Genomic DNA, 24,750 nt, shown 5'->3' with positions numbered 1-24,750 from the left:
CCAGAAGAGGCACGGCGTCCCGCAGCTCGCTGGGCAGGCCCATGGCTTGGAGCTTCCGGCGCCACCGCTGAAGGGGAACGACGTGGTTCCAACCGCCTGGAGCGGGCTACACTCTGGCCAGAGTCTTCATGCTGCTTCCAAGAACTTCTGCCACCCTGCAGAGGGGTCCTTGGAGACCAGACCCTCCCCAGATCTAAGCAGCTGCAGAAAGAAGAGTGGGGGGGAAAAAAAGAAAAGAAACCAGACTGAGAACTCGATGTGCACGTCTCTGCGCTCCACACCTGTGGGAGGCTGCAGAAGCTGGGGAGGGTCCGTCGCGTAGCGACCCCATCCCTAGTTTCCGCTCTCTGAAGGCGGCGCCCTTAGAGCTGCCCCAACAGCCCGTGTGATTGATGGGGTAGAAGTGGGGTCAATCCCAACCCCAGACGCAGTGCTGGGCTAGCTGGGCCTGGCAGGTGGGGTAAAGGGTGCCCCCTGCAGTTTCCTACAGTAAACGGGATTAGAGCAGCCCACTTCAACCCCAGGATCCTAGCAGAACGGTCGCGGGGCGGAGCCGCCGCAGAGGCACAGCCCAGGCCGCAGAGGGAGGGGCGGAGCCTCGAGGGAAGGGGGCGGGGCGGGACCGCCTAGGCGGGCCTGGAACCTGCTGGAAGCATCGCAGTACCGCCGCCGTGGCTCCTTCCGCCGCATGCAGGCAAAGAGTCCCCCGCCAGCCGGAGCCGGCAACCTTCCAGCAGCCGGAGCCACGCCCCGCGGCGAAACGCTGGCCCTGCCCCCGGGAGGGCCGGGATTCCCCGGGCTGCCCGGGATTCCCCGGGCTGCCCAGAGTTGGGCTTCCGATTCCGCACCGCCCGCGGAAAAGACCCCCTTCCCCTTATCGGGCTGTTGGAATGTGTAGCGAAGATTCTAAAGGGAGATCGAGCCTGGGAGCGTAGGTGGGAGTGGTTGGCCACTTTTTAGGCGTCCTTCGAGGCCGGGACTCTTGGGTGTGGAGACGCCTACACTACAGGTTTCTACGGAGGTCAGTGGGGATCCTCGCCCCTGATCCGCCGCTTACGTCATGAGAGCATTCCCAACATCTATTTTTGATGGTGTCCTGTCTTGGAAGTGCAGAGACGGGGCTATGAAAACGAGTGCGCTCCCCGTGCAGACTAAGGCCGGCTGCTCCCGTTCTTCACCGCCCCTCCCCTATTTTGGACCATGACGTCAAGGTGGGCGGGCGGCGGCAGGTGCGGTGCTGACAGGCATCCTCCTTTAAGGCGGAGGGATCCGGGGGCGGGCAGCTAGGCTGTGCTTCGTCTTATATAAGGCGACTGGGGGCGCACAGCCGTTCTCTTGAGTCACCCCCGTGCGCCCTTGTTGCGGCGTGTGCGGTTGAGGCAGTCCTTGCCCGCTCAGCTCATTAGTGTCTGCGATTCTTATTCTTCAAGGTAAGGCTGCAGTCTTCGGGCTTTTCGGGTTAGATTGGTCTTCCGAGTTGTTTTCGTCTCTCGTGTCCTTTCCGACTCCCACATTTTGTTGTGTTGGGGCGGCTTTTGGGATAACGCTCCCATTTTTTGTTGAGGGTGGGAGGGAGCTGTTGAGTTCAGCCTCTTTTCTGTGTTGGTGGCGGGGCTGCTTCTAGGCAGGTATTAGCCATGGGCGAGGTGAGCCGCGGAGTGGGTCTGGGCTAGTGGGCAGCTGCACGTGGTGGCCGCGCCGGCCCGGGACGCTGCCATGTTTGTCTCTCCACTTCCGGACGCGGCTACGGGGCGCCGGAGGGTCCCCAAGGGTTGTGGGTGTGCGCGCTCGGTGTGACTCAGCACAGCCCGGTCCTGATCAGGTTTTGCCATCTCTTCTGTTGGACGCGGTTTTTAAGTTTTTTTGGGTGCCTTCCGGGAGGGTCTGCGGCGAGAGATGTTTTCCGTCGCCTCTGGCCCGCGGTCTTGGTGCAGGAGGAGGGATGGGAGAGGGGAGGGGGCAGGCTCTGGGATTCATGGGTTTATTCCTCCCCCGCCCCTTCTCGAGAGCTGAGATTGTTCTGGAAGCTTCTGGAGCCCAGTGCCCCGCCCTGGTGCCCGGATGCTGGGTAGAAGGGAGGCTGCGCGGTGGCGCCCCCTTCCCGCGCGGTCCTGGCCGACGCATGTCCGGCAAGGACTTAGAGTCGCCCCAGCCGATTACGGCCACCATCTTAGTTGTGTTTGGTTTGGACCTGCATTTCACTCACGTGTGCTCAGGGGTCAAGGAGGAGCTTTTGCTTTATCGGTTCTTTGTCTTAATAGCCACCCTGGGTGGGCATCCCACCGATCTACCGAGTTAGCTTTCCCTACCACGTGAGGCAGTAATCCTACATCTGCTTGGAGATGCCTCATGGGAGAGCAGTTTCAAGTCATTGCCCTTTAACGTAAAACTAGTCATGTTGGAGGTCCCCCCCACCCAAAATGGTAGAACTGTAGTGATTTGCACATTTAAGTGTGTGTGTGAATTAACCGGGGTTATTACTTGCATTCGACATACCTGGGTTAGGGGCGATACTCTGCATGCCTAACAAATTACCAGGTGATGCTGATCCAGGGATCATTTTAACAGTGGTTTGGTTCCAAAGTACAAGAAACCTTAACACGTTTAATCGAGTGTGTTAGGCGCACCCCCTCTCCCCATTGTTTTCCGTCTAAGGATGCAGCCTGAAATTTTTACAGGAAAGGATTTTGTCTCAGTACACAGCTCAAAAGAGTTTGAATTGAATCTCTTAAATGTTTTTACTGTAACCGGGGTGAACTCTAGTAGTCTTAAATTTTTGAGTTTTCTTATTTTAGATGCCTGAGGAAGTGCACCATGGAGAGGAGGAGGTGGAGACTTTTGCTTTCCAGGCAGAAATTGCCCAACTCATGTCTCTTATTATCAATACCTTCTATTCCAACAAGGAAATTTTTCTTCGGGAGTTGATCAGTAATGCTTCTGATGTGAGTGCCTTGGGTGTTTTCATTGGCGTTTGTTTCTTGTTTTTCAAGTAGTCCACACACAAAGGAGAAGGGGTGGTTTGGCATTTTGTGGTGTTCAGTGTTGAAGGGGATATAAATTTGCTGCAGTTACAAAAAGGTTTGCTTTATTCCATGGTGGGTAGGTGGATAGAGACTATAGTTTGATGTGGTGGTCAAACTACGAGTTAAATGGGTAATCAGATTGAGGGTATTTGGGAATTAAAAAAAAGTTTTCTCTTTTGGGTGAAATGGGCTTTAAGGAAGCAGAATTGTAAAATTGAAATTTGTATTTCCAGGCCTTGGACAAGATTCGTTATGAGAGCCTGACAGACCCTTCCAAATTGGACAGTGGTAAAGAGTTGAAAATTGACATCATCCCCAACCCCCAGGAGCGCACCCTGACTCTGGTAGACACTGGCATTGGCATGACCAAAGCTGATCTTGTAAATAATTTGGGAACTATTGCCAAGTCTGGTACTAAAGCATTTATGGAGGCTCTTCAGGTATGTGGTATTTTAGCTGGGCACACTCCATTCGTATTTTTTTTTGGTATTTGGTTTGCTGTTTCTTTGAAACTTGCATTCGACTTCCTTAAACTTTTTGGCAGGCTGGTGCAGACATTTCCATGATTGGGCAATTTGGTGTTGGTTTCTATTCTGCCTACCTAGTGGCAGAGAAAGTGGTTGTGATCACAAAGCACAATGATGACGAACAGTATGCCTGGGAGTCTTCTGCTGGGGGTTCCTTCACTGTACGTGCTGACCATGGTAAGTTAGCTTTCCTCTTAAGGTGTCTGGGTGAGAATTCTGGGGAAACAGTAACAAAGATCTTGAGCATTTTATCTGTAAAGCAGTTGTTTTTATAGTTTTGCGTTTAGTTTCATTTTTTATTCCATTTGGATTGATTTTTTTCTAGGTGAGCCCATTGGGCGGGGTACCAAAGTGATTCTCCACCTTAAGGAAGACCAGACAGAGTACTTAGAAGAAAGGCGGGTCAAAGAAGTGGTGAAGAAGCACTCACAGTTCATAGGTTATCCCATCACACTCTATGTAAGTATGGACTGGTAACTCAAGTGAAGATACTTTAGAGAATCTAAATGGAACTTTGATTTTTTGCTTTCTGTATTCTGCATTTATCATCTTTGATACTTCTAGCTGGAGAAGGAACGCGAGAAGGAAATCAGTGATGATGAGGCAGAAGAAGAGAAAGGTGAGAAAGAAGAGGAAGATAAAGATGATGAGGAGAAGCCCAAGATTGAGGATGTGGGCTCAGATGAGGAGGATGATAGTGGCAAAGATAAGAAAAAGAAGACGAAGAAGATCAAGGAGAAATATATTGATCAGGAAGAACTGAACAAGACCAAGCCCATTTGGACCAGAAACCCTGATGACATCACCCAGGAGGAATATGGAGAGTTCTATAAGAGCCTCACCAATGACTGGGAAGATCACTTGGCAGTGAAGGTAAGAAGCCTTGCTTGCTGGCTCAATAGGAGGAGCCAATAATGGGCAAATGCAACTTACCCAACTGGTTGGTAGCTGGGAGCTGTGAATGCCATGAGTTCACTTGCTAATGGACCCTTCCAGGGTGGAGAAATGACATTTTTCCCAGTTACCTCACTTGTTCTGTGGCAGCTTTACCCATCTGGGGTCCTGATTTGACGATTTCCTCATTGACCCAGGGATTATACAGAGCTTGTACCACGTTGGGTTCATTTAGGGCGTTAGAGCTTAAATTTTCTCAACAGTTGCCTTAGTGTCCACTCTATTCCTGGTGCTTAGGGGGAAGATTTTAGTTCCAAATATTGGGTAGTTTGGGGTTGGGACAAAAAGCCACCCTTATTTTGAAATACACAGTTGGATTATCTTGGATTTCTTTCAGCACTTCTCTGTAGAAGGTCAGTTGGAATTCAGAGCATTGCTGTTCATCCCTCGTCGGGCTCCTTTTGACCTCTTTGAGAACAAAAAGAAGAAGAACAACATTAAACTCTATGTCCGCCGTGTGTTTATCATGGACAGCTGTGATGAATTAATACCAGAATATCTCAGTGAGTATCTTTTTGGCCTAATATACTTGCGTTCAGCATTCTCAAGGGGACTGAAGTCTTTATCTTAGATTAAGGATCCTCTGCAACATAACAAGTGAAGGTTCAGTGAGAAAATTGGTCCTGTTGGATCCAGATAACCCTGTGTATATACCTTTATCTTTATCCTCTCTACTCCCCTTTTTTAAACTGAGCTTACGTACTTGATTTCAGACTTCATCCGTGGTGTGGTTGACTCTGAAGACCTTCCCCTGAACATCTCCCGAGAAATGCTCCAGCAGAGCAAAATCTTGAAGGTCATTCGCAAAAACATTGTTAAGAAGTGCCTTGAGCTCTTCTCGGAGCTGGCAGAAGACAAGGAGAACTACAGGAAATTCTATGAGGCGTTCTCTAAGAACCTAAAGGTAAAGAGGCAGCAAGTACTTTTTTACTTAATAATTATGATGGATTATTTTTTACTCACATAGAGGATAAATGATTTCTTAGCAAGATTGTATTTTTCTTTCCACCCTTAAAGCTTGGAATCCATGAGGACTCCACTAACCGGCGACGCCTTTCTGAGCTGCTGCGCTATCACACCTCCCAGTCTGGAGATGAGATGACTTCTCTCTCAGAATACGTGTCTCGCATGAAGGAGACCCAGAAGTCCATCTATTACATCACTGGTGCGTTGGAGTCTGCATCTGATCAATGATCAAAGCCTCTCCTTAGAGGTGTGGGGAGAAGGGGAGGGCACTCGAGGATACCTGGAAACTGGCAGGTTGAGGCATTCTGGCCCTTGAGTCACACTAAGTAATCCTACAGGTGAGAGCAAAGAGCAGGTTGCCAACTCTGCATTTGTGGAGCGAGTGCGGAAGCGGGGCTTCGAGGTGGTGTACATGACAGAGCCGATAGATGAGTACTGTGTGCAACAGCTCAAGGAGTTTGATGGGAAGAGTCTGGTCTCAGTTACCAAGGAGGGCTTGGAGCTGCCTGAGGATGAGGAGGAGAAGAAGAAGATGGAGGAGAGCAAGGCTAAGTTTGAGAACCTCTGCAAACTCATGAAAGAGATCTTGGATAAGAAGGTGGAGAAGGTAAGCAACTCTGGAACTAAGTTACTTGTAACAGATGCCTTCAGGGCTATTTACCTCAGTCTCTGGTTGCTATACCATTAGTGGTTTGGGGCAGCATAATTTGTTTAGCGCCAATCCTACCCTTTGTTTTCTTGACCAGGCAGATTTTAAGGTTGCTGTTTCTATTAAACTTACCAAAGATGAGGTATTTTTTTCCCCCAAGAACAGAACTTCAAGTATCACGTTTGCCTCAAGGTAGCAATTTGATTTAATATGAACCCAAGGTTTTTGTGACTGTCCACAGGTGACAATCTCCAATAGGCTTGTGTCTTCACCCTGCTGCATCGTGACAAGCACCTATGGCTGGACTGCCAACATGGAGCGCATCATGAAAGCCCAGGCACTTCGGGACAACTCGACCATGGGCTATATGATGGCCAAAAAGCACCTGGAGATCAATCCTGACCACCCCATTGTGGAGACCCTGCGGCAGAAGGCAGAGGCAGACAAGAATGACAAGGCTGTTAAGGACCTGGTGGTGCTGCTGTTCGAAACTGCACTGCTCTCTTCTGGCTTCTCGCTTGAGGATCCCCAGACCCACTCCAACCGCATCTACCGCATGATCAAACTAGGCTTGGGTGAGTATTCTTGTCCTCTTGAGTGTGGCAAGGAGATGAGGAACTGGTCTGGTGGGTAGATTGGACTGCTTTTTGGGTCAGATCTCAAGTGGCATTCTTCCTACTTTTAGGCATTGATGAAGATGAAGTGACAGCAGAGGAGCCCAGTACTGCTGTTCCTGATGAGATCCCCCCCCTTGAGGGTGATGAGGATGCCTCTCGCATGGAAGAAGTAGATTAGGAATTTCTACCTGCAGACTTTGTTCCCTCTGTATAGTGTCCCCATGGCTCCCCCAGCAGCAGCCCCAGTGGCCTTGGCCCACTTGGTTCTTTCTGCTGATGTCTAGAGGTTTTATTTCTGTTCTTCTGTCTAAGGCAGGATATAAGGGCCTCAAGCCCTATTCCTTTCCACATTTGACATGGGGTTTGAATGTTGTGTATTGTGTTTTTTTTGTTTGTTTTGTTCTGAAATTAAAGTATGCAAAATAAAGATGATGCAGGTTTTTTATACGCTTCTTTCTCAAATCATGTGGACGCCCCCCCCGCCAAGTATGTATAATGCTGCCTTTGGAGTTTCCCTAGTTTCTGTTTCCCAGGTCTTAACCTGCCATCATCCCGAGTATAGATAACGCGATACATGGTAGGACTTTAAAAGTTTTTAAAAGGTTACTGATAAGTTTAGAAGTCACACAAATGGGATCTAATGAAACTTGAAACCATAAAACAAAAAGAAAACCTACAGAATGGGAGAAAATATTTGCAAATGATGTGACAAGGGCTTAATTTCCAAAATAACACAAACAGCTCATACAAGTTAATTAAAAACAAATCCAGTTAAAAAATGGGCAGAAGACCTAAATAGACCTCTCTCCAAAGAAGACATACACATGGCCAATAGGCACATGAAAAGATGTTCAACATAGTTACTGGAGAAATGCAAATCAAAATGATGATGAGGTACCGCCTCACATTAAAAAGTAAGCAAATAACAGGACTTCCTGGCAGTCCAGCGATTAAGACTGTGCTGCTACTGCAGTGGGCACAGGTTCAGGAACTAAGATCCTTGCATGCTGCGTGGTCAAAAACCAAAACCAAACCAAAAAGTCTGCAAGTAACAAAAGCTTGGAGAGGGTGTGGAGAAAAGGGAACCCTCCTACACTGTTGGTGGGAATGCAGGTTGGTGCAGCCACCGAGGAAAACAGTATGGAGGTTCCTCAGAAAACTAAGAATAGAATTACATATCCAGTAATCCACTCCTGGGCATGTATCCAGACAAAACTAATTCAAATAGATGCACCCCTATGTCTGCAGCAGCACTAACAATAGCCAAGACATGGAAACAAACGTCTGTTGACAGATAAGATGTGGTGCATATATACAAGGGAATACTACTCAGCCATAAAAAAGAATGAAATCATGCCATTTGCAGCAACATGGATGCAATTAGAGATTACCATGCTAAGTAAAAAATACCATATGATAATCACATGTGGAATGTAAAATATGACACAAATAAACCTCTGAATCAAATCAAGGCAAGAACAGACCGGTGGTTGCCAAGGGGGATGAGGGAGGCATGGAATGGGAGGTTGGGGTTAGCAGATGGAAGCTTTTATATGAACAAGAATGGAACAAGGTCCTACTGTATAGTGCACAAGTATATTCAGTATCTTATGATAAACCATAATGGAAAACAGTACTTTAAAAAAATGTAACAATCACTTTCCTGTACAGCAGAAATTAACACTGTAAATCAACTATACTTCAATTTTAAAAAATACTGATTAAAAGAAAAACGCTGAAGGTATAAATGGTATCTTTGAACTACCATATAACACTTTAAAAAGTCCCTTTCCTAAAGCACGTAGAGGGTCTTCCACTCAAAGTTTTTTGACTTACTGTGCTGAAACAAAAGCACACACGTGCAGTAGGAACTACTTTTGATCTTTTCCTGGCCTGACAGGATGAGGTACCTTCACTGGTGTGGCTGGGTGCTGAGCTGCAGTTCCCAGCCACCTGGCCACAAACAAGTGGTAGACGTGACCACCACTGTCTTTTCGTTTCCAGTATTAAACAAGTTAAATGAGATATTTGACGCCTGTTAAACAGCAACTGTAGGATGTTTTGAGCTGATGGAAGTTTTAGGTAGGGTAAGCTATGTCAGGTGTATTAAACACATTTTCAGCTTCTGATGGGTTTATCGGACATAGCCCATCTGAAGTTGAAAGTCTGTACTTCAGTCAACCAAAACACAGGACCGAGCCCGCTGCAGCAATTTAATTTAATAAAATAAAATTATAAGAGCAAAAGTTACATTTCCAAAGTACCAAAACCTGCAACTGGCTCATGGAGCAGAGCCTAGGGATCCAGGAGCAGAGGGCGGGGGTGGTGCTGGGCGGGACTCCCCACACCCTCCCGCAGCACAGCACCGTCTTTCACTTACTCTCCTGGGAAAGCAGCATTTGGAGCCTACAACACTTGTGCTTCTCTCTCCAGAGTAAGAAACGCAGGTCCCTCAGAGTCTGAAAGGGTGGGTATTCAAGGTAGAGGACAAGCACAGGTGAGGCGTTGGCCGAGCCTACAGGGCAAGACTTCAGGGAATTGGAGGAGGGAGGGGCTTTGGAAGGTGCCTCTGCCTTCTCAATACTGCCCCCTGCCCCTTCCCACTGTCATTGCCACCCTGGGAAGAATCCTGCCCACTAGAGGATGGGGGACTTAAGGCAAAGGGGAAGGCTGCCTCCTGGGCTCCCTACCCCCAACTGCAGAGCTGGTCTGTGATACTGAGAAACCTGCATTTTGCCCTAGAGCCTGCCGCCTCCGAGAAGTTACAGTAGGACAGGAAAACTGGTACAGTGAGAGGGTCCTATTCACTTCATCGCTCAGGCCCCTCAAACCTTCTGCACAGATGACTCGACTGGCACGACCTTCTTTCCCCGCTGCTTTAGACGGCCCCGGGCGTAGACTCGGAGCAGGAGGGCAGCAAAGACCACAGCCACCCCCAGGCCCCCCACCACAGTGACAGTGTGGCCGTAGAGAAGGCAGGAGAGGAGGATGGCAAAAGCCTGGCGGAGGGTCATGATGATGGTGAAGACGGCAGCCCCAAACTGCCCAATGGTGTAGAAGATGAAGAGCTGGCCACATGCAGAGCAGATGGACAGCAGCAGGGTGTGGGCGGCAAACTCGCTGTGTCGCCCCATGAAGCGGACGCCCTCCAGGAGAGCCCCCTGCTCTAGCAGGGAGCCCACTGTGAAGAGGCAGGAGAAGAAGTTGACCCCAAACATCATCTGCACCGATGACATCTTATAGGCAAACAGGGCATCCTGCCAGTTGGAGGTGAAGCTGTCAAAGGCAATGTAACCTGCCAACAGGATGAGGCCTGAGAGCGTGGTGGCCGGGGAGCTGTGGGGCTCCGGTCCGCTGGACAGGAGAAACATGCTGACCCCGATGGAGACGAGGCCGGCGGTCAGATATTCCCAGTGCTCATAGCTGCGCCGAGACACCAATTTTCCCATCAGCATAACAGGGATCACCTTGGAGGCCTTGGCCAGCACCTGGGTGGGGAAGCTGACGAACTTGAGAGCTTCATACTGGCACCAGCTGCTGAGCACATTCGACAGGCTGGCAAAGGAGTACCGGTACATGGGTGCCCCATGCCGGGGCTGCTTGCATAAGATGCAGTAGAGGCCAGACACCATCAGTGCCAGCACGCGGTTCATTAGCACCAGGAACTGTGAGTCCGAGAAGCGCTCACCTGGCAATGTGGCCGTGGCCCCGTAGCTGCGGGTCATCACTCTTTCCTGCAGCACTCCCCACGTCAGATAAGACACCTGGATGGGGAAGGGCGGAGGGAGAGGAGATAAGCAAGAGAAGGAAAAGGCAGGCCAAAAAGCGCAACAAGCTCCTCCTTCCTCAGGATGATATCGAAAATGATGAGGATGGACAGCGTAAATATCTGTAGTAACTAGAAGTTACTTTCCTCTTCTCTCCCAAATCTGGATTCATCTTGCAGGCAATCAAGTGTGTGTGAAACGCCAACAACAAATGCTTTAGGACTGACCAGACCCTGTCTGTCCCCACAGTAGGGATGTTAGAGCCGACTCCATCCCAAGTATTTTCTTCTCTATTTTCAACCAACTGTGGGGGGAAAGAGTTCTTCTTCTTCTTTTTTTTTTTGCAGTACGCGGGCCTCTCACTGCCGCGGCCTCTCCCACTGCGGAGCACAGGCTCCGGACGCGCAGGCCCAGCGGCCATGGCTCACGGGCCCAGCCGCTCCGCGGCATGCGGGATCCTTCCGTACCGCGACACGAACCCGCGCCCCCTGCATCAGCAGGCGGACTCCCAACCACTGCGCCACCAGGGAAGCCCATGGGAGGAAGAGTTCTTAAAGAAGACTGCACACCTGTTAGTTCAACATGGTACACTAGGTGGAACCAGAAGTGCCCACTCCAAAATGCCATGAGGTCAGCATCTAAGCACCCCTCTCACACGCAGTAGTGGGTAAGGCTGAAACTTTTAACAGTGGGTTTATGGTATATGAGACATCATTACAAGGGGATGGGAGAAATCACAGAGGGTAGAGACAGGAGGACAGAAAAGACAGCGTTTCCTCCAACCACCCCCAAGAAGATGGTGTGCCTCGGGGAGGAGGAGGACACACAACACAACCACCAGCAAACTGTTGGGACCGGCGGGGTGAAAGCTCTGGTTCCACAAAGTCCCTGTCCGCGGGGACCGACCCAGGAAGAGCCGCAGAGCCGGCCTACTTACCTGGAGCCCCGCAGCACAAAAGAGCAGCTTCAGGGCCTGCCAAGTGGGACTGGTCTCTGCTGGTTCTGCCCGGGGAGCCAGAGGAACCTCATCCGGGGCCTTGGGCTCGTTGCCAAACACACAAGTTTTCACCAGGGGGAAGCAGAGACCCCTGCCTGGAGAAAGCACACAAGGTGAAACCCCAAACTTCTCCCTAGCACCTCATCTCTCCCACAGCTGCCAGCCCGCCCTGCTGGCCGCCCTTCCTCCCGTGCCACGCCACCTCCCCTTTGCACTGCTGGCCAACACTCGTAATACAGACTGAGCAAACTTCCCCACACACCTGTCTCCAGGTAGTTCTTCCGCCTGAAGTACTGCACCAGCAGGTAGCCAGGTACCATAAAGCTCGCATAGCCAGCCGCGTTCACCAAAAAGCGGAAGAACCATAGCTGGGTCCATGACTCCAGAGGGCCTTCGGGGTTCTCTCCACCTGCCCCGAGGGAGGGGAGCGCAGCCAGCAGCACCACTGCCCACCACCTGCGGGGACCGCGGGCAGAAGGATCAGGGTCCAGCTCCTCACCCTCTGGGCCCTCCGGAGGGGACGACACTGGAGAAGGGCCCGGAGTTCCTCCCCGCCCCCCTCAGCTGCAGCCCGGCGCGGACAAAGAGCCTCTCTCTCTCCTGGGGTGGCCGGCGCGAGCCAGGCAGGGTTCCCTCCATCCCCGAGAGCGGACCCGCCCCTCCGGCCACACAGGTTCTCTCTGTTCCCTCCAGCGCTCCCTGACCCCGCCCTCGGGGCTCGCGGAGACCCAGGGTCCCCCGATTTCTTCGCCCGACACTCCCGGAGCCCCCGAAGAGCACAACGCCACGGCGCCCGCCTCCACCACCACCCCCCGCCCCCACGCCGGGTCCGGGCAGCGCTAGGCTGGCCTCCTGCCGGGCATATGGGACCCCACCCGTCCCCCCGCGCTGAGGAGCGGCGGTCACGTGGCGCGGGGCTCGGTCACGTGGGCTCGCCACTCCCCCTAGCCCCCCACCTGGCGTCCATGGTCCCGGCCGCGTGGGGCGGAGCGGGGCCGGGGAATGCGGGTCCCCGGGCCGCGCGCTCCCACCACTCCCGCTGTCGCCTCCAGGAGCAGCAGCCGAGGGGCCGGCTAGCGGAAATGCCGCGCTCTTCCCGCCTCCCTCCCCGCGGCCGCCCCTCCGCCCCCGGCCGCGACCACGCAGCGCCCCGGGCCGCCGCCGGGCCACAGCGCCCCCTCGCGGCCCGGCGGGAGACGCGGCTCGGCGCGCAAGAGGCAGGCTGCCTCTGTGGGCGGGTGGGGTCGGGGGAGTGGGAGCTCCAGCCCGGTGCCGCCCCTGCTTCGTCATCGCCCTTAGCCCTCACCACCGGCCCGGAGGTGGTGGTGACCACTGCCATCCTAGGAACGGGGACACAGCTTCTGCATCCCAGGCACATCCCCTTATGTTACCATTTCCCCGTTTTCTGGCAGGAAGATGTCTCCTTCCTTCGGGGGCTGGGCAGCAGTTCTGTCCCCGCATCCTCATGACCTTCGGAGGTTCTTTCTGCGTGACCTGGCCCCCGTCTACCTTGCCCCCTCACCCACCCTGCAGAGCCCCACTGCTCTCAGTTCTTCTAATTCACCAAAAGCCTTCCCCTGAAAGCTCTCCCCTAAACCCCTACTCAGGCCTCCCCTGACCACCCAAAGTATGGCCCTACACCCACTCCACTGCTCTCCCTCCCACGATTCTTTGCCTTCCATCGCGACTTGCAATTACATATTTATTTGGATGTTTATGATTTTAATGGCTGCCTCACTAGACTAGGTCTCCAAGGGGCCAGAAACGGTTTTATTCCCACATATTCTATCCCAGCATAGGCCTGACCTAACAGGTGCCTCAAACATATGTGGAATGAGAGAAAACAACATACGAAGCCACGCTCCCTCGTGTCACCCTCCACAGGCTAGCCCTTCTCTCCAGGGTCCTCCAGGGCCGTGGTGAGGCCTCCCACTTGCATCTTCTCACTCCTCTTTCTCTTCCTCCATCCAACTGCATTTCCACAGAAAGGGCAAGAGACTGTGCTGGACAGAGAGGCCTGAGGACCATTAGGCTCCCTACCCTCCCTACAAGGCCCTACCTTGCTCAAGTGACAATTTCCTTCTCTCTGCCTCCACCACAAGGTCACAGGGCAGGCCTGTCTCAAAATCCCCAATGCACACAAACAGGCACACGCACAAAACAACTCGGGGCGGGAGTGGGGCGGGGGGTGTGTGTTTAAGTCTCTGCTGTTTTAGTGTCATGTTCTTGAAACTTCCCCATCCCCAAAGGCTCAGTTCAGGGCCTTCTGTGTGAAGTCTTTAAACAACAGTGTTTCAAAGTCCTCCTCAGCAGTGAGATGGAACCATTTAGGGCCCTGCTCACTCACAGTTCAGTGTCTCTCCTCACTCAGGAGAGTCCATGTTGCCTACCGGCTGGCAGCTTCAAGCTGACCCCACGTGGGTAGAGGCAAGAGCCCCGCCATCTTCAACAGAGGTAAACAGGCTTCGCCCAGGTTGCCTGGGGCTTTGGGGGGTCCTTCCATCCACCTGGAAGCTCTTCCTTCCAGACTGGCTCTCTTATTTGCGGTCCCTCCTCTCAGCTCGGGACTGTGCTGGCCCCAGGCTCTGGCCTCAGCAGTCCCCAGGGCACATGGCCTGGGCCCAGACTGTAGCAGCTGTGGCTCCAGCTTTCAGATGGGAAGGGGAGGAGCGTCCGGGGCCCTAGAGCCTGTCCCGGCTTCAGTCAGCACACAGCAGTGGCTTCCCGGAGATCTTCAGGTCATCAAAAGGCAAAAGGGCAAAGGGCTGAGGAAGAGGATGGAGAGAAGCAAGATCAGGGCCTGTGGACAAAGGCAGTGGTGGGGAAAGGGGGCTGGGAGACCTATTGGGCCCTTTCCTCCCCACCAAGTGTCGTTGAAGGACATCAGGGAACAAATCTTCCTACTAACCCCCAAAACAGTGGTCCCCCAGGGCTTCTAGGGCCTGTTTTTGTTTTGGGAGGAGGGTTTTGGGAAAGGGTACTCACAAAACATTTTGAATATTTTTTTAAATCAAACATTTAAAAATGGGAAAGATTCTACAGAAAACCTAGGTTTCATCTGTCTTAAAAAATTCCAAGACCTGGGAATATTGGGCCCACATTCCTCCTCTACAAGTATCTGCTGAAGTTGAGTAGAGTGACCTTCAGACAAAAGACTGTCTGGTCTCCCGCAGGCCCCACCACCTGGCTCTCTTACACCCAGCCTGCTTCTCTGATGCGCTTTAGCTGCACGGCTCCTGTAGGAGTCCAAGTTTGGGCCCCTGGTCCTGACCAATTAAGAACACAGACTGCGAGAGGGGCAGAGGCTTGCCCAAGGTCCCACAGCTGGTGAGCGGCAGAGCCGTGATTTACACCCTGGGCTCCTAACTCCTTGACCCTTTCAGCTATTACAGCGCCTGTCTCCACAAGGGAGGTCCTGGACAGCAGAGCTGAGTGTCTGCCTCTTACATCCTCAGCCAGGTCCTGGGGAGTCTCGTCCTCCACGTTTCTCAGCAGGGAGTCGGCACCTGCCTCGCACAGGGTGGATGAGATGCTTCTGAGGCCCCGGCCCGCGGCGAGGTGCAGGGGTGTGCACCCGTTGAGCATGCGGGCGTCCACCCGGGCCCCAGCCTGGAGAAGGAACTGCACCAGACCCCGCTCGTGGGTCTCCACAGCCAGATGCAGCGCTGTCTTCCCGCTCGTGCCCTCCTGGCGGGGAAGAAGGGTGTCAGCCAAGGCCCTCAAGAGAAAGCATCCCGGGCCTGGGCCCTGGGCTGGGCAGCACCTTGATTGGCTGCCTCACCTGTGCGTTGATGTCAGCTCCGTTCTGCAGCAGCAGTTCCATAAGTGGCCAGTTCCTCTGCAGGGTGGCGATGTGGAGACAGGCCAGACCTGGGATGGGGTGAGGGTGGGGGCTGCATCCACCAGCTAGCTCTCTCTCCCTTTCTTCAGGGGCCTCCCTTACCCCTCAGTCCCAAGGGACCCCCTGCCCACTCAGTGCCTCTGATCACAGGACTGTTAAAACACAAACCCAAAAACCCCCTCAAAAGTCTGGGGGGAAAGGAACTCAAAGTTTCCACCTTTTCAGTGTCATGTTATTGAAACTTTCACGCTTCAGGGGTCAGGTTGCTGAGTGACACCCCCCCACACACACCGTTCCCCAACACACACACCCTCCCCCATGCACACACACTCCCCCAACACACACACCCTCCCCCATGCACACACACTCCCCCAACACACACCCCCTCCCCATGCACACACTCCCTCAACACATACTCCCTTCCCCCATACACACACACACTCTCCCCCAACACACACCCCCTCTCCCATGCACACACCCTCCCCAACACACACACCCTCCCCCATGCACACACACACTCCCCCAACGCATACTCCCCCCCATACACACACACCCTCCCCCATACACCCTCCCCAACACACCCCCTGCCCCCCCACACCCCCATACACACACTTCCCTCCCCCCCCCACACACACACTCACTCACTCACTCACTTTTCCTAAAACTCTACCTGCCTTCAGGCCGCATCCAAAAGCCACCTTCTTGAGAGCTCTCTGGATCCTCAGGCCCCCAGCCCCTCCCCAGGGGCCACCTCCTCCCGTGAGCTCCCCTAGCCTTTTTGCTAGCTCCTTTCTGGCCTGGGCCCCTCTCTGCTTAGAGAAGTAGATTCAGATTCACACCCCTCACCTCTTTCAAATCTCTGCTCAAATGTCCGGGCTCCATGAGGGTTTCCCTGACCACCCTGTTTAAAAATCACATCACCCCCCGCCACTCCAGTCCCCTCACTCGGCTCTACTGTCTCCACAGCAGTGACTGCCCGTTAACCTCCTAGAGGACTCACTTCTTATGTTTATTGTTTGCCTCAGACATTCTCTGTTTTTCTCACAGATGCAAGCCTGGCTCCTACAAGTGTCTGGCACATAGAAAGCCCTCAGTACATTTTTGTTGAATAAATTAATGAGTTCATCTAATCTCTATTAAACTGAATATCTTGAGGGAAAAGTTTAGCTCTCTGCTTAGCATACAGTAAGTTCTCAATAAATTCGAAATAGAACCCATTCATTCACTCATTTGTCCATTCATTCTTTCTTTAAGCAAAGGTATTCTGAGTACCTATGTGCTTAGAACTGGAGATGCATCATCAATGGACAAGCTGTGACCCTCCCTTCCCCAAGAGTGGGGTCCCTGTCTCCTGTCCCCTCCTCATCTCATGGGCCCTGAGGCTGCCCGCACCTTGCCAGTTTTGCAGCTGGAGGTCCAGGGAGTGAGGCGGTCCTCTGCCTAGCTCTGGCTGCCCTTCCAGCAGGCAGCGGGCACAGGCCAGGTGCTGGCGCTGGCAGGCCACATGCAGGGCCGTGTCGCCGTGTCGGTCCTGTAGCACCCGGCTGGCCCCCTTCAGCACCAGGGCCCGAACTGCACCTGGCTGGTCCAGATGTACGGCCAGATGGAGTGCTGTCTGCAGGCACAGAGAGAGGGTCACAGGGCCACTGCAGCATGCTCCCACTTCCAGGAAATTGCTAGCGTGGGCACAGAAATTGCCAGAGGCCAGCACCTTCTTTGAGGACTGCTTATAAAGGCTATGGTCCTGGTCTTCCTTCTGTTACCCCCCACCAAGTTCTTGGGACCCCAATTCTGGAGGCAAGGTGAGGGGAGTGGCCCCCTGCTCTCCTTTTAGGTCGCTTAAGCCCCTGGAGAAAGGATGGAGTGGGGGGCAGTGTCTAGTATCTCACCTTCTGGGGAGACCTCTGTTACCTTAGGTGATGGGGAGAGGTTGGGGGGAGGAGACAGAGGCACCAGGCAGTCTCCACCTGGCAAACTCCTCCTTGAATGCTCTATGAAGAGTCACCTCTCATATTAAGCCTTCCCTGGCTGCTTCCCACAGACGTTGGTTCCCACAGCAGCTGGCACGCATCTCCATCACAACTCTTGTCACCATGCTGTGTAATTAGGTATTGACACGAGTCCCCTAGCCCAGGCTTGAGCACCTTGTGGGCAGAGGCTGTTTCTTACTCCTCTCTGCATCCTCAGCTTCTAGCCCAGTGTCTGGCATATGATTTCCTGAGAGAGCAGCCTAAGGATGCTGTGCTGCTGCTGGGGATGGCTGCTGGGACAGACACAGGTATCTGGGCTCAGCCCACTCTTTCCACCCACCTGGTAAAGGTTGTTCTGAATGTCCAGGACCTCCTGAGGCAGCAAAGCCAGGCAATAGAGCAGCACAGCCGGGGCCTCATGAATCACCGCCAGGTGGATCAGCCTGGGAGGAAGAGCCAAGGTTTGGGGTCAGGGCCCAGGACACAGAGAGTGGGCTGGGGTCCTGGGGTTAGAAGGAACACATCAATGTCTAAGCTGCCACCCATACGGGAGGTGCGGGAAGTGAGAGTTTGGGCCAGGAAGTGAGGGTTGGTGCGGGAAGCCAGGATCCTGCGGGTGGGAGCTCCAAGTTCCCATCTCTGGCCTTCAGGAGGGCCTTGGCTGAGGGAGAGTGCGGGCAGGGTGCTGACGGGACAAGGTCCTTCCTGTCCAGCCTGCCCACACCCCACTCCCCTCTGGCTCCAGGGCCCTGCCGGGCAGCTGCAGGCTCAAAGCCAAACTGAAAGCTGCTGGGGTGGTGCAGAGGGGGTTTCCAGGGCTGGGCTCCCCATCTCTGCCCGCCTCAGCGGGGAGGACAGAGAGGGCAGGGGTGGGATCACTCCCCTCCCCCCTCAGAAACACATTCCAAGAGACAGAAGCTCTTGGCAGAGGAGCAGGAAGCAGGGCAGAACCCTATCCTGCTGCCCTCCACGGGGCGGCCAGAGGGCCACTCTTCAGACGGCGGGGCGTGGGAGGGGCCTGACCTAGGGCCCCCGCTCCCGTGCGCACCTCCGAGGGGAGGTCTGGCAGTGCAGAAAATGTGTGCTTGGTGGGGGATAAAGAGCCGTAACCTGGGGGGCGGGGGGTGGCTAGGAGGGGAAGTTCCAGCCTTGGGGTTTCCCCACATCAGGTGGGGAAAATGAAAGCCGGAGCTGGAGGGTCTAGGCCAGGGACAGCTGCCTCGGGGCATTCGACAGGCGGGTAGCTCAGCTGAAAGGCCCGTCTGGGCTGGGGAGGGGGCTGCTCGGGTGGGAGGGGCGCTGGCTCTGGTGGCAGGCGAGGCCCAGGAGAGAGTGACGGAGGGAGGGAGGAACCGCGATGGAAATCCCCTCGGCCAGGGCCTGCTCTCTGGTCACATTCCTGCAGCCACCTCCCTCTCCCTCAGTCTCCCCTCCTCCCACTTCCTCTTCCCATTTCCATATGTCCCACAGCCCAGACACCTCTGGAGGGAAGAAGGTGCCCCCTCCTCTCAGGGAACCCCCAGGGGAGTCTTGACACCTCTCCCCCCAACCTCCCTTGGGTCTAGACACCACATCTGTCTCTACTAGAGATGGTCAAGGCAGGGGCTGGGAGGTTAACAAAGGAGGGCGGGCTCAGAAACCGCCACTCCCTGGGTCAAAGGTCAGCCATAGGTATTCTGCACGGAGCTCGCACAATCTTGGTTGTGGGCCTGAGGGCTGGTGATCTGGACACGGAGTACAAAAAGGCCTAGGGTCACCCACTGGGTCAAGAGACTATCTTTCTCAAAGGCCGCCCAGGACGCTTGCATCTCCAAAAAAGCAGGTCAAGACAGATATCTCCTGCCTCCTCAGCCCCGTTCATTCCAGCATCCCAGATCTGGGACCCCAGCTCCCCTCCACTCTGTTTCTCACCCCCCCAAATCCCAGCCACCCCCTCTCCTGTCGGTGTTTTCTTCTCCCCGAGGGGCAAATCCTCAACTGGCCAGTCCCTGCCACATAACTGTCTCTTACTTCAACTGCCCCCCAGCCCAGTCTCCACCAAGCTCCACCTGGGCCTGGGGAGGAAGGATGAAGTAAAGGGGTCACACAGGACAGTGAGGGGGACTTGTGGGGCTCAGGAGGTGGAGAGTGTCGGTAAGGCTGACTCTAGCCCTCACTTCCCCTTTCTCAGCAGAGGAGGAAGTTAGCTGGGGCAGCCAGCCGCCTGTCTGTCTGCTGGGGCAAGAGTGCCCCAGCCTGGCTCACCTCCTCCTCCTTAGGGCCAGCCTCAGCAACGCACCCTGGCAGCACCCCCAACCCCAGCTTCCTGGGCCCACTGGCAGCCTGTAACTGGCCCCTCTTGTTCCTTGAGACAGGGCATTCTGCGGTCAGAGGCCGGGAATCCCAGATATTGAGCAAACAAGGACGCCCTGTCCCCCAGTAAGGAAAAAACAAAACAAAACAAAACTGGGCTGGTCAGGGGAATTTTCTCTTCCTAGGGATGGGTTACTGATAGATTTCCAAGATGCTAGCTGTGTTTCCAGGTGCCTGGTAAGGGCCCTGCCAAAAGGTGGGGCATGCAGATGATGCCAGGTCCTCCGGACTGGTCCTGGCTACAGAAAGTGGGTTGAGAGTTAAGTTTGAAAGAGAGAGTGGGGACGGCCCCTTCCAGGGCTGGTGCCTTGAGGGATTCTCACATAGGGGGTTGCGGCTCCTGGGGGAGATCCCGAGTTAGCATTGGGAGGGAGGAAGGGATCCTATCTTAGCCTAGCCCCCATACTCACGTGTCTCCGTCCTCGGAGATGTAAGTGAGTGCTTCCAGCTGCTGAGGGCTCAGCGCCCCCGCGGCGGGAAGCCGCGAGTCTGGGGCTGGGTCCTCGGTCTTGGGGTCCCCCAACAAGGACAGGGGCTCAGTGAGCGATGAGGAGCCATAGGTAGAGTCAGCCCGCTCCCCATCTGTATCTTCCTTCTCCTGTGGCTCCTTGGCGGTTCCCGGAGGATGAGTCCAGGGCTGGGGGCCCCCTCCGTCTGAGGGCCCAGAGGCTGGGGCCGGGGTGGGCTCGGGCAGAGAGCGCAGAGAGCGCAGAGAGCGCAGAGACTCGATGCCCGAGTCATACTGGCTCTCATCAGTCTCGTCCGGCCCCTTCCGCGCCTCAGACATCCCCGCGGCGCCGGCCCGCCGGGGCCCGGTCCGAGCAGAATCCGACTCCGCGCCGCCTTTCCGGGTTGCAGGTCCGCCTTGCAGAGCGGGTGCTGGGCCCGGAGTGGCCTTCTTCCCGGGCTGCGGGGGCCCGAGGGGTCGGCGAGAAGCGTGGAGAGGCTTGGAACGCTGGCGGGGTCCTCGGCATCCGCTACTCCGGGCAGCTGGGTAGCCCAGTCTGAGGCGCTCGCTCGCCCCGCCCTCAGGCCCCGCCCCCGGCAGGCGCCGCGCTTCCGGACCGAGGCCCCGCCCTTCGGAATCCCCCTTACCCCGCCCTCTGCGTTGGCTCCGAGTCAGGGGTTCCCCGGTCCTGACTCACTCGTGCGTTAATTCACCCATTCATTCATTCATTCATTTATCCAACCATCCATTCATTCTTTCCCCCTTCCTTCTTCATTCCATTTGTTAATTCCATGCATTCTTTCTTTCCTTCACTTCCTGTTTCTTCATTCATTTTTCTCATTCATTCATTTATTCTTTTTTTTTTAAATGCTTCCTAGGATCTTTTTTTTAATTAATTATTTATTTATTTAGGCTGCACCGCGTCTTAGTGGCGGCGCGCGGGATCTTCGTTGTGGCACTCGGGGTCTTTAGTTGCAGCATGCGGACTCTTAGTTGGGGCATGCCGACTCTATGCGGGCTTCTTAGTTGAGGCATGCATGCGGGATCTAGTTCCCCAACCAGGGATCGAACTGGGCCCCCTGCATTAGGAGCACATAGTCTTACCCATTGGACCACCAGGTAAGACCCCATTAGTTTGTTTTTAAAGGAATATTTATTAATCATCTGCACAAGCTGGGCATCCTCTGGGGAGGGCACGTGGGAGGTGGGACGGGGAAGCGTTGCTACCTGTCTCCTGACCATTGCTCTCAATTTCTCTTGCTTTTCCAGGAGACAAAGGGGACACCCATGTCTTTAAAGGAGAACTTCTCCCTTTGGGTCCTGGATAGAGAGTCTCCTGTGTCAACTTCCCAGATCACATAGAATCGGACATGAGGATGTGCTTTTTTTAAAAAAAAATTTATTTATTTTTGGCTGCGTTGTGTCTTGTGCTGCACGCAGGCTTTTTAGTTGCGGCGAGCAGGGGTTACTCTTCGTTGCGGTGCGGTGCGCAGGCCTCTCATTGCGGTGGCTTCTCTTGTGGAGCACTAGGCTCTAAGTGCGCGGGCTCAGTAGCTGTGGCCCACGGGCTTAGTTGCACCGGGGCATGTGGGATCTTCCCCGACCAGGGCTCAAACCCGTGTCCCCTGCATTGGCAGGCGGATTCTTAACCACTGCACCACCAGGAAAGCCCAGGATGTGCTTTTTGAAAGTGATTTTTTTCAGGAAAACTGTTGTCTAAAAAAGCAGAGGGGTCATTCCTCACAGGGATGAAACAGTGGCCTCGGGTGGTGACATCGGGTTAGGGAAGTTTAGTTCCTTATTGTGGGACCAGGATGGGGAGGCCCGAGATATGCTGGGCAGCACTCTGCTGAGGTTCCCTTGGCAGCCCCGGCCCCAGCACATCTTTCCTCCTTCCCCATCCCTACTTTCCCTGGGGCTAAGGAGGATGTAGGCAAACCCCACTCACGTGGTGATCACTGCCCCATGATTTATCCCCTATCCCAAGTTCCAGCAATGCACTGAGAAGGTCATCCCCAAGAAAACATCTCCCTTTTCCATCTCTGGCATTGGGGGAAGGAAGCTGGGGTGTGCACGGGCAGCTGCTAAGCAGCTTCCCTACCACCATCCCCATGAAACCTCATTTTATTCATTCACTTGAAAAACATGTATGGAGATTCTCCTAAATGCCTGACATCGTTCTCTCTGCTGGAAGCAAAACCGAGTATCACAGTAACAGTAATAACCAACAACACCCCTCCCCAACAAAAAAATTTTCCCATGGTTCCAGCCTTCAAAAAGCCCCCTCAAAGTTACAACACAGAGTGATTGGGCTAAGATAGGAGTGAAAACAGGGTGCTAGAGAGGCACAGCATGGGGCCAACTACCCAGTGGGGTGAGAGGAAGGGGAGGTTCCATTTAAACTGGAGATGGGAAGGGAAGCGGGCTGGGAGAAGTACCTAGTCTCTGTTTGGGGAGGGCGTGAGTGGATGGAGAAGGGAGGGGGAAGGGCGGAAGGGAGGAGATGACCCACTGCTCTCCATCCCCACCGATGACCAGAGTGGGGAGGATGTGTTGAGCATGAGGCAGTGAGGAGTCGTGAGGGGAAAGCCCAAGGAAATTGAGGCATCTCCTTCCCTTGGAGTCAGTGTGACTTCAGATGTTCTCAACTTCCTCCCCTGACCTGTTCCTCTCCCAACCTCAAAGGCTGGAGCAAAAAGTACAACCCTAACCACTTGGGTTCAAAATCACCTCCATTTTAAAGTTGCAAGCTGAGTCCCAGAGAGGTGAGTTGGCTTGCCCAAGGTCAAACAATCTGAAAGTGTAGAGCTGCGTTTTCCTGTTCCTAATCCAAAACTTTAAAAATGTTTTCAGTGAAACTTTCTTTCCTTTTTGAAGGTCTAAGGGGTTGGGGACATCTGAGCTCTCTGCAAGGACACAGGAACTCAGGAGTGTGCAGGGACCGCCTCTCTCATACATACAGAGGCTGATTTTAAGGAAAAACATACCCCAATCCAGTCCAGTGTCTGGCTCTAAACCGTAACAGGTGTTTGGCAGCCCCTTTCCTGGCCACATGAGGTCAGCATTGAGTCACTGACTACTTCTAGAATGTAGCCTGTACTAGGACAGGAAGCCCTTGTGGGGAATATTTAGGAATGGGAACAGGGACCATGGCAGTGTCATCTGGAAAGATGACCTGGGGACTTTGACTCAGGTCACAGCATGGTCAGGGTCCTGACTTCACTCTCTCAGCTCCAATCTTCAAGGCTGGGCCCCTCCAGTCCTCTTCTCTGTTTTCTGGTTCCCTCTGTGGTGCTCTCACTTCCCATCTATGCCCACTCCAGCCAGGCTCATCTTCAGGAAACAGGCCCAGTTGCCAAGGTGACCAGCCGGTTAGCTGGCTCCTTCCACAGCCCCCTCCTTTCACCCCTCTTTTCTCGGGGCTTCCAAGGAGGGGGCATGTGTGTGTATGGAGAAAGGGGAGGTGGTCTTTTATCTCTTGGGAGCTCTGGGGTTGGCCAAAAGAACTTGGGCTACCTCTCTTCCAAAGCCCCCTGAAATGGAGTCAGGAAGGCAGTGGGGCTGGGGGACAGGAGGAAGATTAGAACAACTAAATGGTGAATGTGAAGATCCCATCTGGGTTAGGAAACGCCAGGGTTAGGACCTCTGCTCTCCATCTGCAGTAAGCACTGAACTAGGTGGAGTGAACTGATACCAGAAGAAGGGTTGGAGTTAGCTGTAGGCAGGACTTCCCAAAAATCATGGGTAGGAGAGAGACACTGGAATGAGCCATCAAGTGAGATTCTTCCTCTGCCATGGGGATGAAGGAGAACCATGCCTTTTGGGACCACACCCTCCCTCTGTTTTGGCAGGGAGGATGGACTCACTGAGCTGGGGAGGATCATGTAGGCTGGATAGTTCTGAAGTGACAGTCAGGCTGAGCCCCCTTCACCTTCCCTGGAAAGGGAAGAGTAGGAAAATGGAGGCAGGACCAGGAGTGGGAGGTGGGTGTGTGGGTGGAGGCAGAGGATGTTCTGTCCCAGAGGAGAGGCAGGACCATCAGTGGCCTTTTCCTCTATTCCCAAAGATCAGATATCCAGGCTTTGCCTCAAGCTGACTTCTGACCCCCAAAGATCCCTATGGAAAGGTCTGGATTCTAGGACCACTCTTTGAGTACTAGCAAGTGACCTTGAATAAGTCACTAACCCTCCTTCTGCCTTGGTTTCTTGTGGGTAAATGGGGAAAGTCACTATATGTCAAAGACTTTAATGTAACACATGACACACAACAGGATTCCGCAGTGACTGTGCACACATAGATTGATCAAGTGTAGCCTTTATCCTATTCTATCATAATGATTGGTTTCCATGTCCTCCTTCCCCATTAGACTTTGTGCTCCTTGAGGACAGGAAATTGTATGTTTGCATTTCTGTACAGGGCACACAGTAGGTATTTAATACCTTTTTTTTTTAAGTTAAATGTGATTTTTTAAAAATATATATTTATTTTATTTATTAATTGAGGCTGCGCCGGGTCTTCATCAGGACATACGGGATCTTTAGTTGAGGCATGTGGATTCTTAGTTGTGGCATGCATGCGGGATCTAGTTCCCAAACTAGGGATCGAACCCAGACCCCCTGCATTGGGAGCATGGAGTCTT

At 53.7% G+C, this 24,750-nt stretch overlaps 3 protein-coding genes across 3 annotated transcripts; 1 reads left to right on the top strand and 2 right to left on the bottom strand.

Moving 5' to 3' along the window:
* Positions 1-1,292: 1,292 nt before the first annotated feature.
* Positions 1,293-7,183, top strand: HSP90AB1 (heat shock protein 90 alpha family class B member 1). The gene is made up of 12 exons (XM_082662993.1): positions 1,293-1,430; positions 2,796-2,942; positions 3,257-3,463; positions 3,568-3,727; positions 3,876-4,009; positions 4,115-4,423; positions 4,842-5,007; positions 5,218-5,408; positions 5,522-5,669; positions 5,809-6,077; positions 6,361-6,694; positions 6,805-7,183. The coding sequence occupies exons 2-12, from the start codon at positions 2,796-2,798 to the stop codon at positions 6,912-6,914; spliced, it is 2,175 nt and encodes a 724-aa protein (XP_082519119.1). The 5' UTR covers positions 1,293-1,430; the 3' UTR covers positions 6,915-7,183.
* Positions 7,184-8,979: 1,796 nt separating this feature from the next.
* SLC35B2 (solute carrier family 35 member B2) lies at positions 8,980-12,582 on the bottom strand. Its single transcript, XM_082663635.1, has 4 exons — positions 12,457-12,582; positions 11,763-11,956; positions 11,441-11,595; positions 8,980-10,500 (listed from the first exon to the last, which is right to left on the bottom strand). Exons 1-4 carry the CDS (start codon positions 12,465-12,467, stop codon positions 9,562-9,564), a joined length of 1,299 nt encoding a protein of 432 aa, XP_082519761.1. The 5' UTR covers positions 12,468-12,582; the 3' UTR covers positions 8,980-9,561.
* A 632-nt stretch (positions 12,583-13,214) lies between these two features.
* On the bottom strand, positions 13,215-20,636 carry NFKBIE (NFKB inhibitor epsilon). The gene is made up of 6 exons (XM_082663201.1): positions 20,074-20,636; positions 17,652-17,754; positions 16,734-16,956; positions 15,282-15,370; positions 14,948-15,187; positions 13,215-14,265 (listed from the first exon to the last, which is right to left on the bottom strand). Exons 1-6 carry the CDS (start codon positions 20,448-20,450, stop codon positions 14,200-14,202), a joined length of 1,098 nt encoding a protein of 365 aa, XP_082519327.1. The 5' UTR covers positions 20,451-20,636; the 3' UTR covers positions 13,215-14,199.
* Positions 20,637-24,750: the final 4,114 nt, after the last annotated feature.

The sequence above is a fragment of the Grampus griseus genome (genome assembly GCF_964374135.1).
Source record: "Grampus griseus genome assembly, chromosome: 10".
Classification (NCBI taxonomy): Eukaryota; Metazoa; Chordata; class Mammalia; order Artiodactyla; family Delphinidae; genus Grampus; species Grampus griseus.
This window is presented reverse-complemented; position numbering and strand designations above follow the sequence as displayed.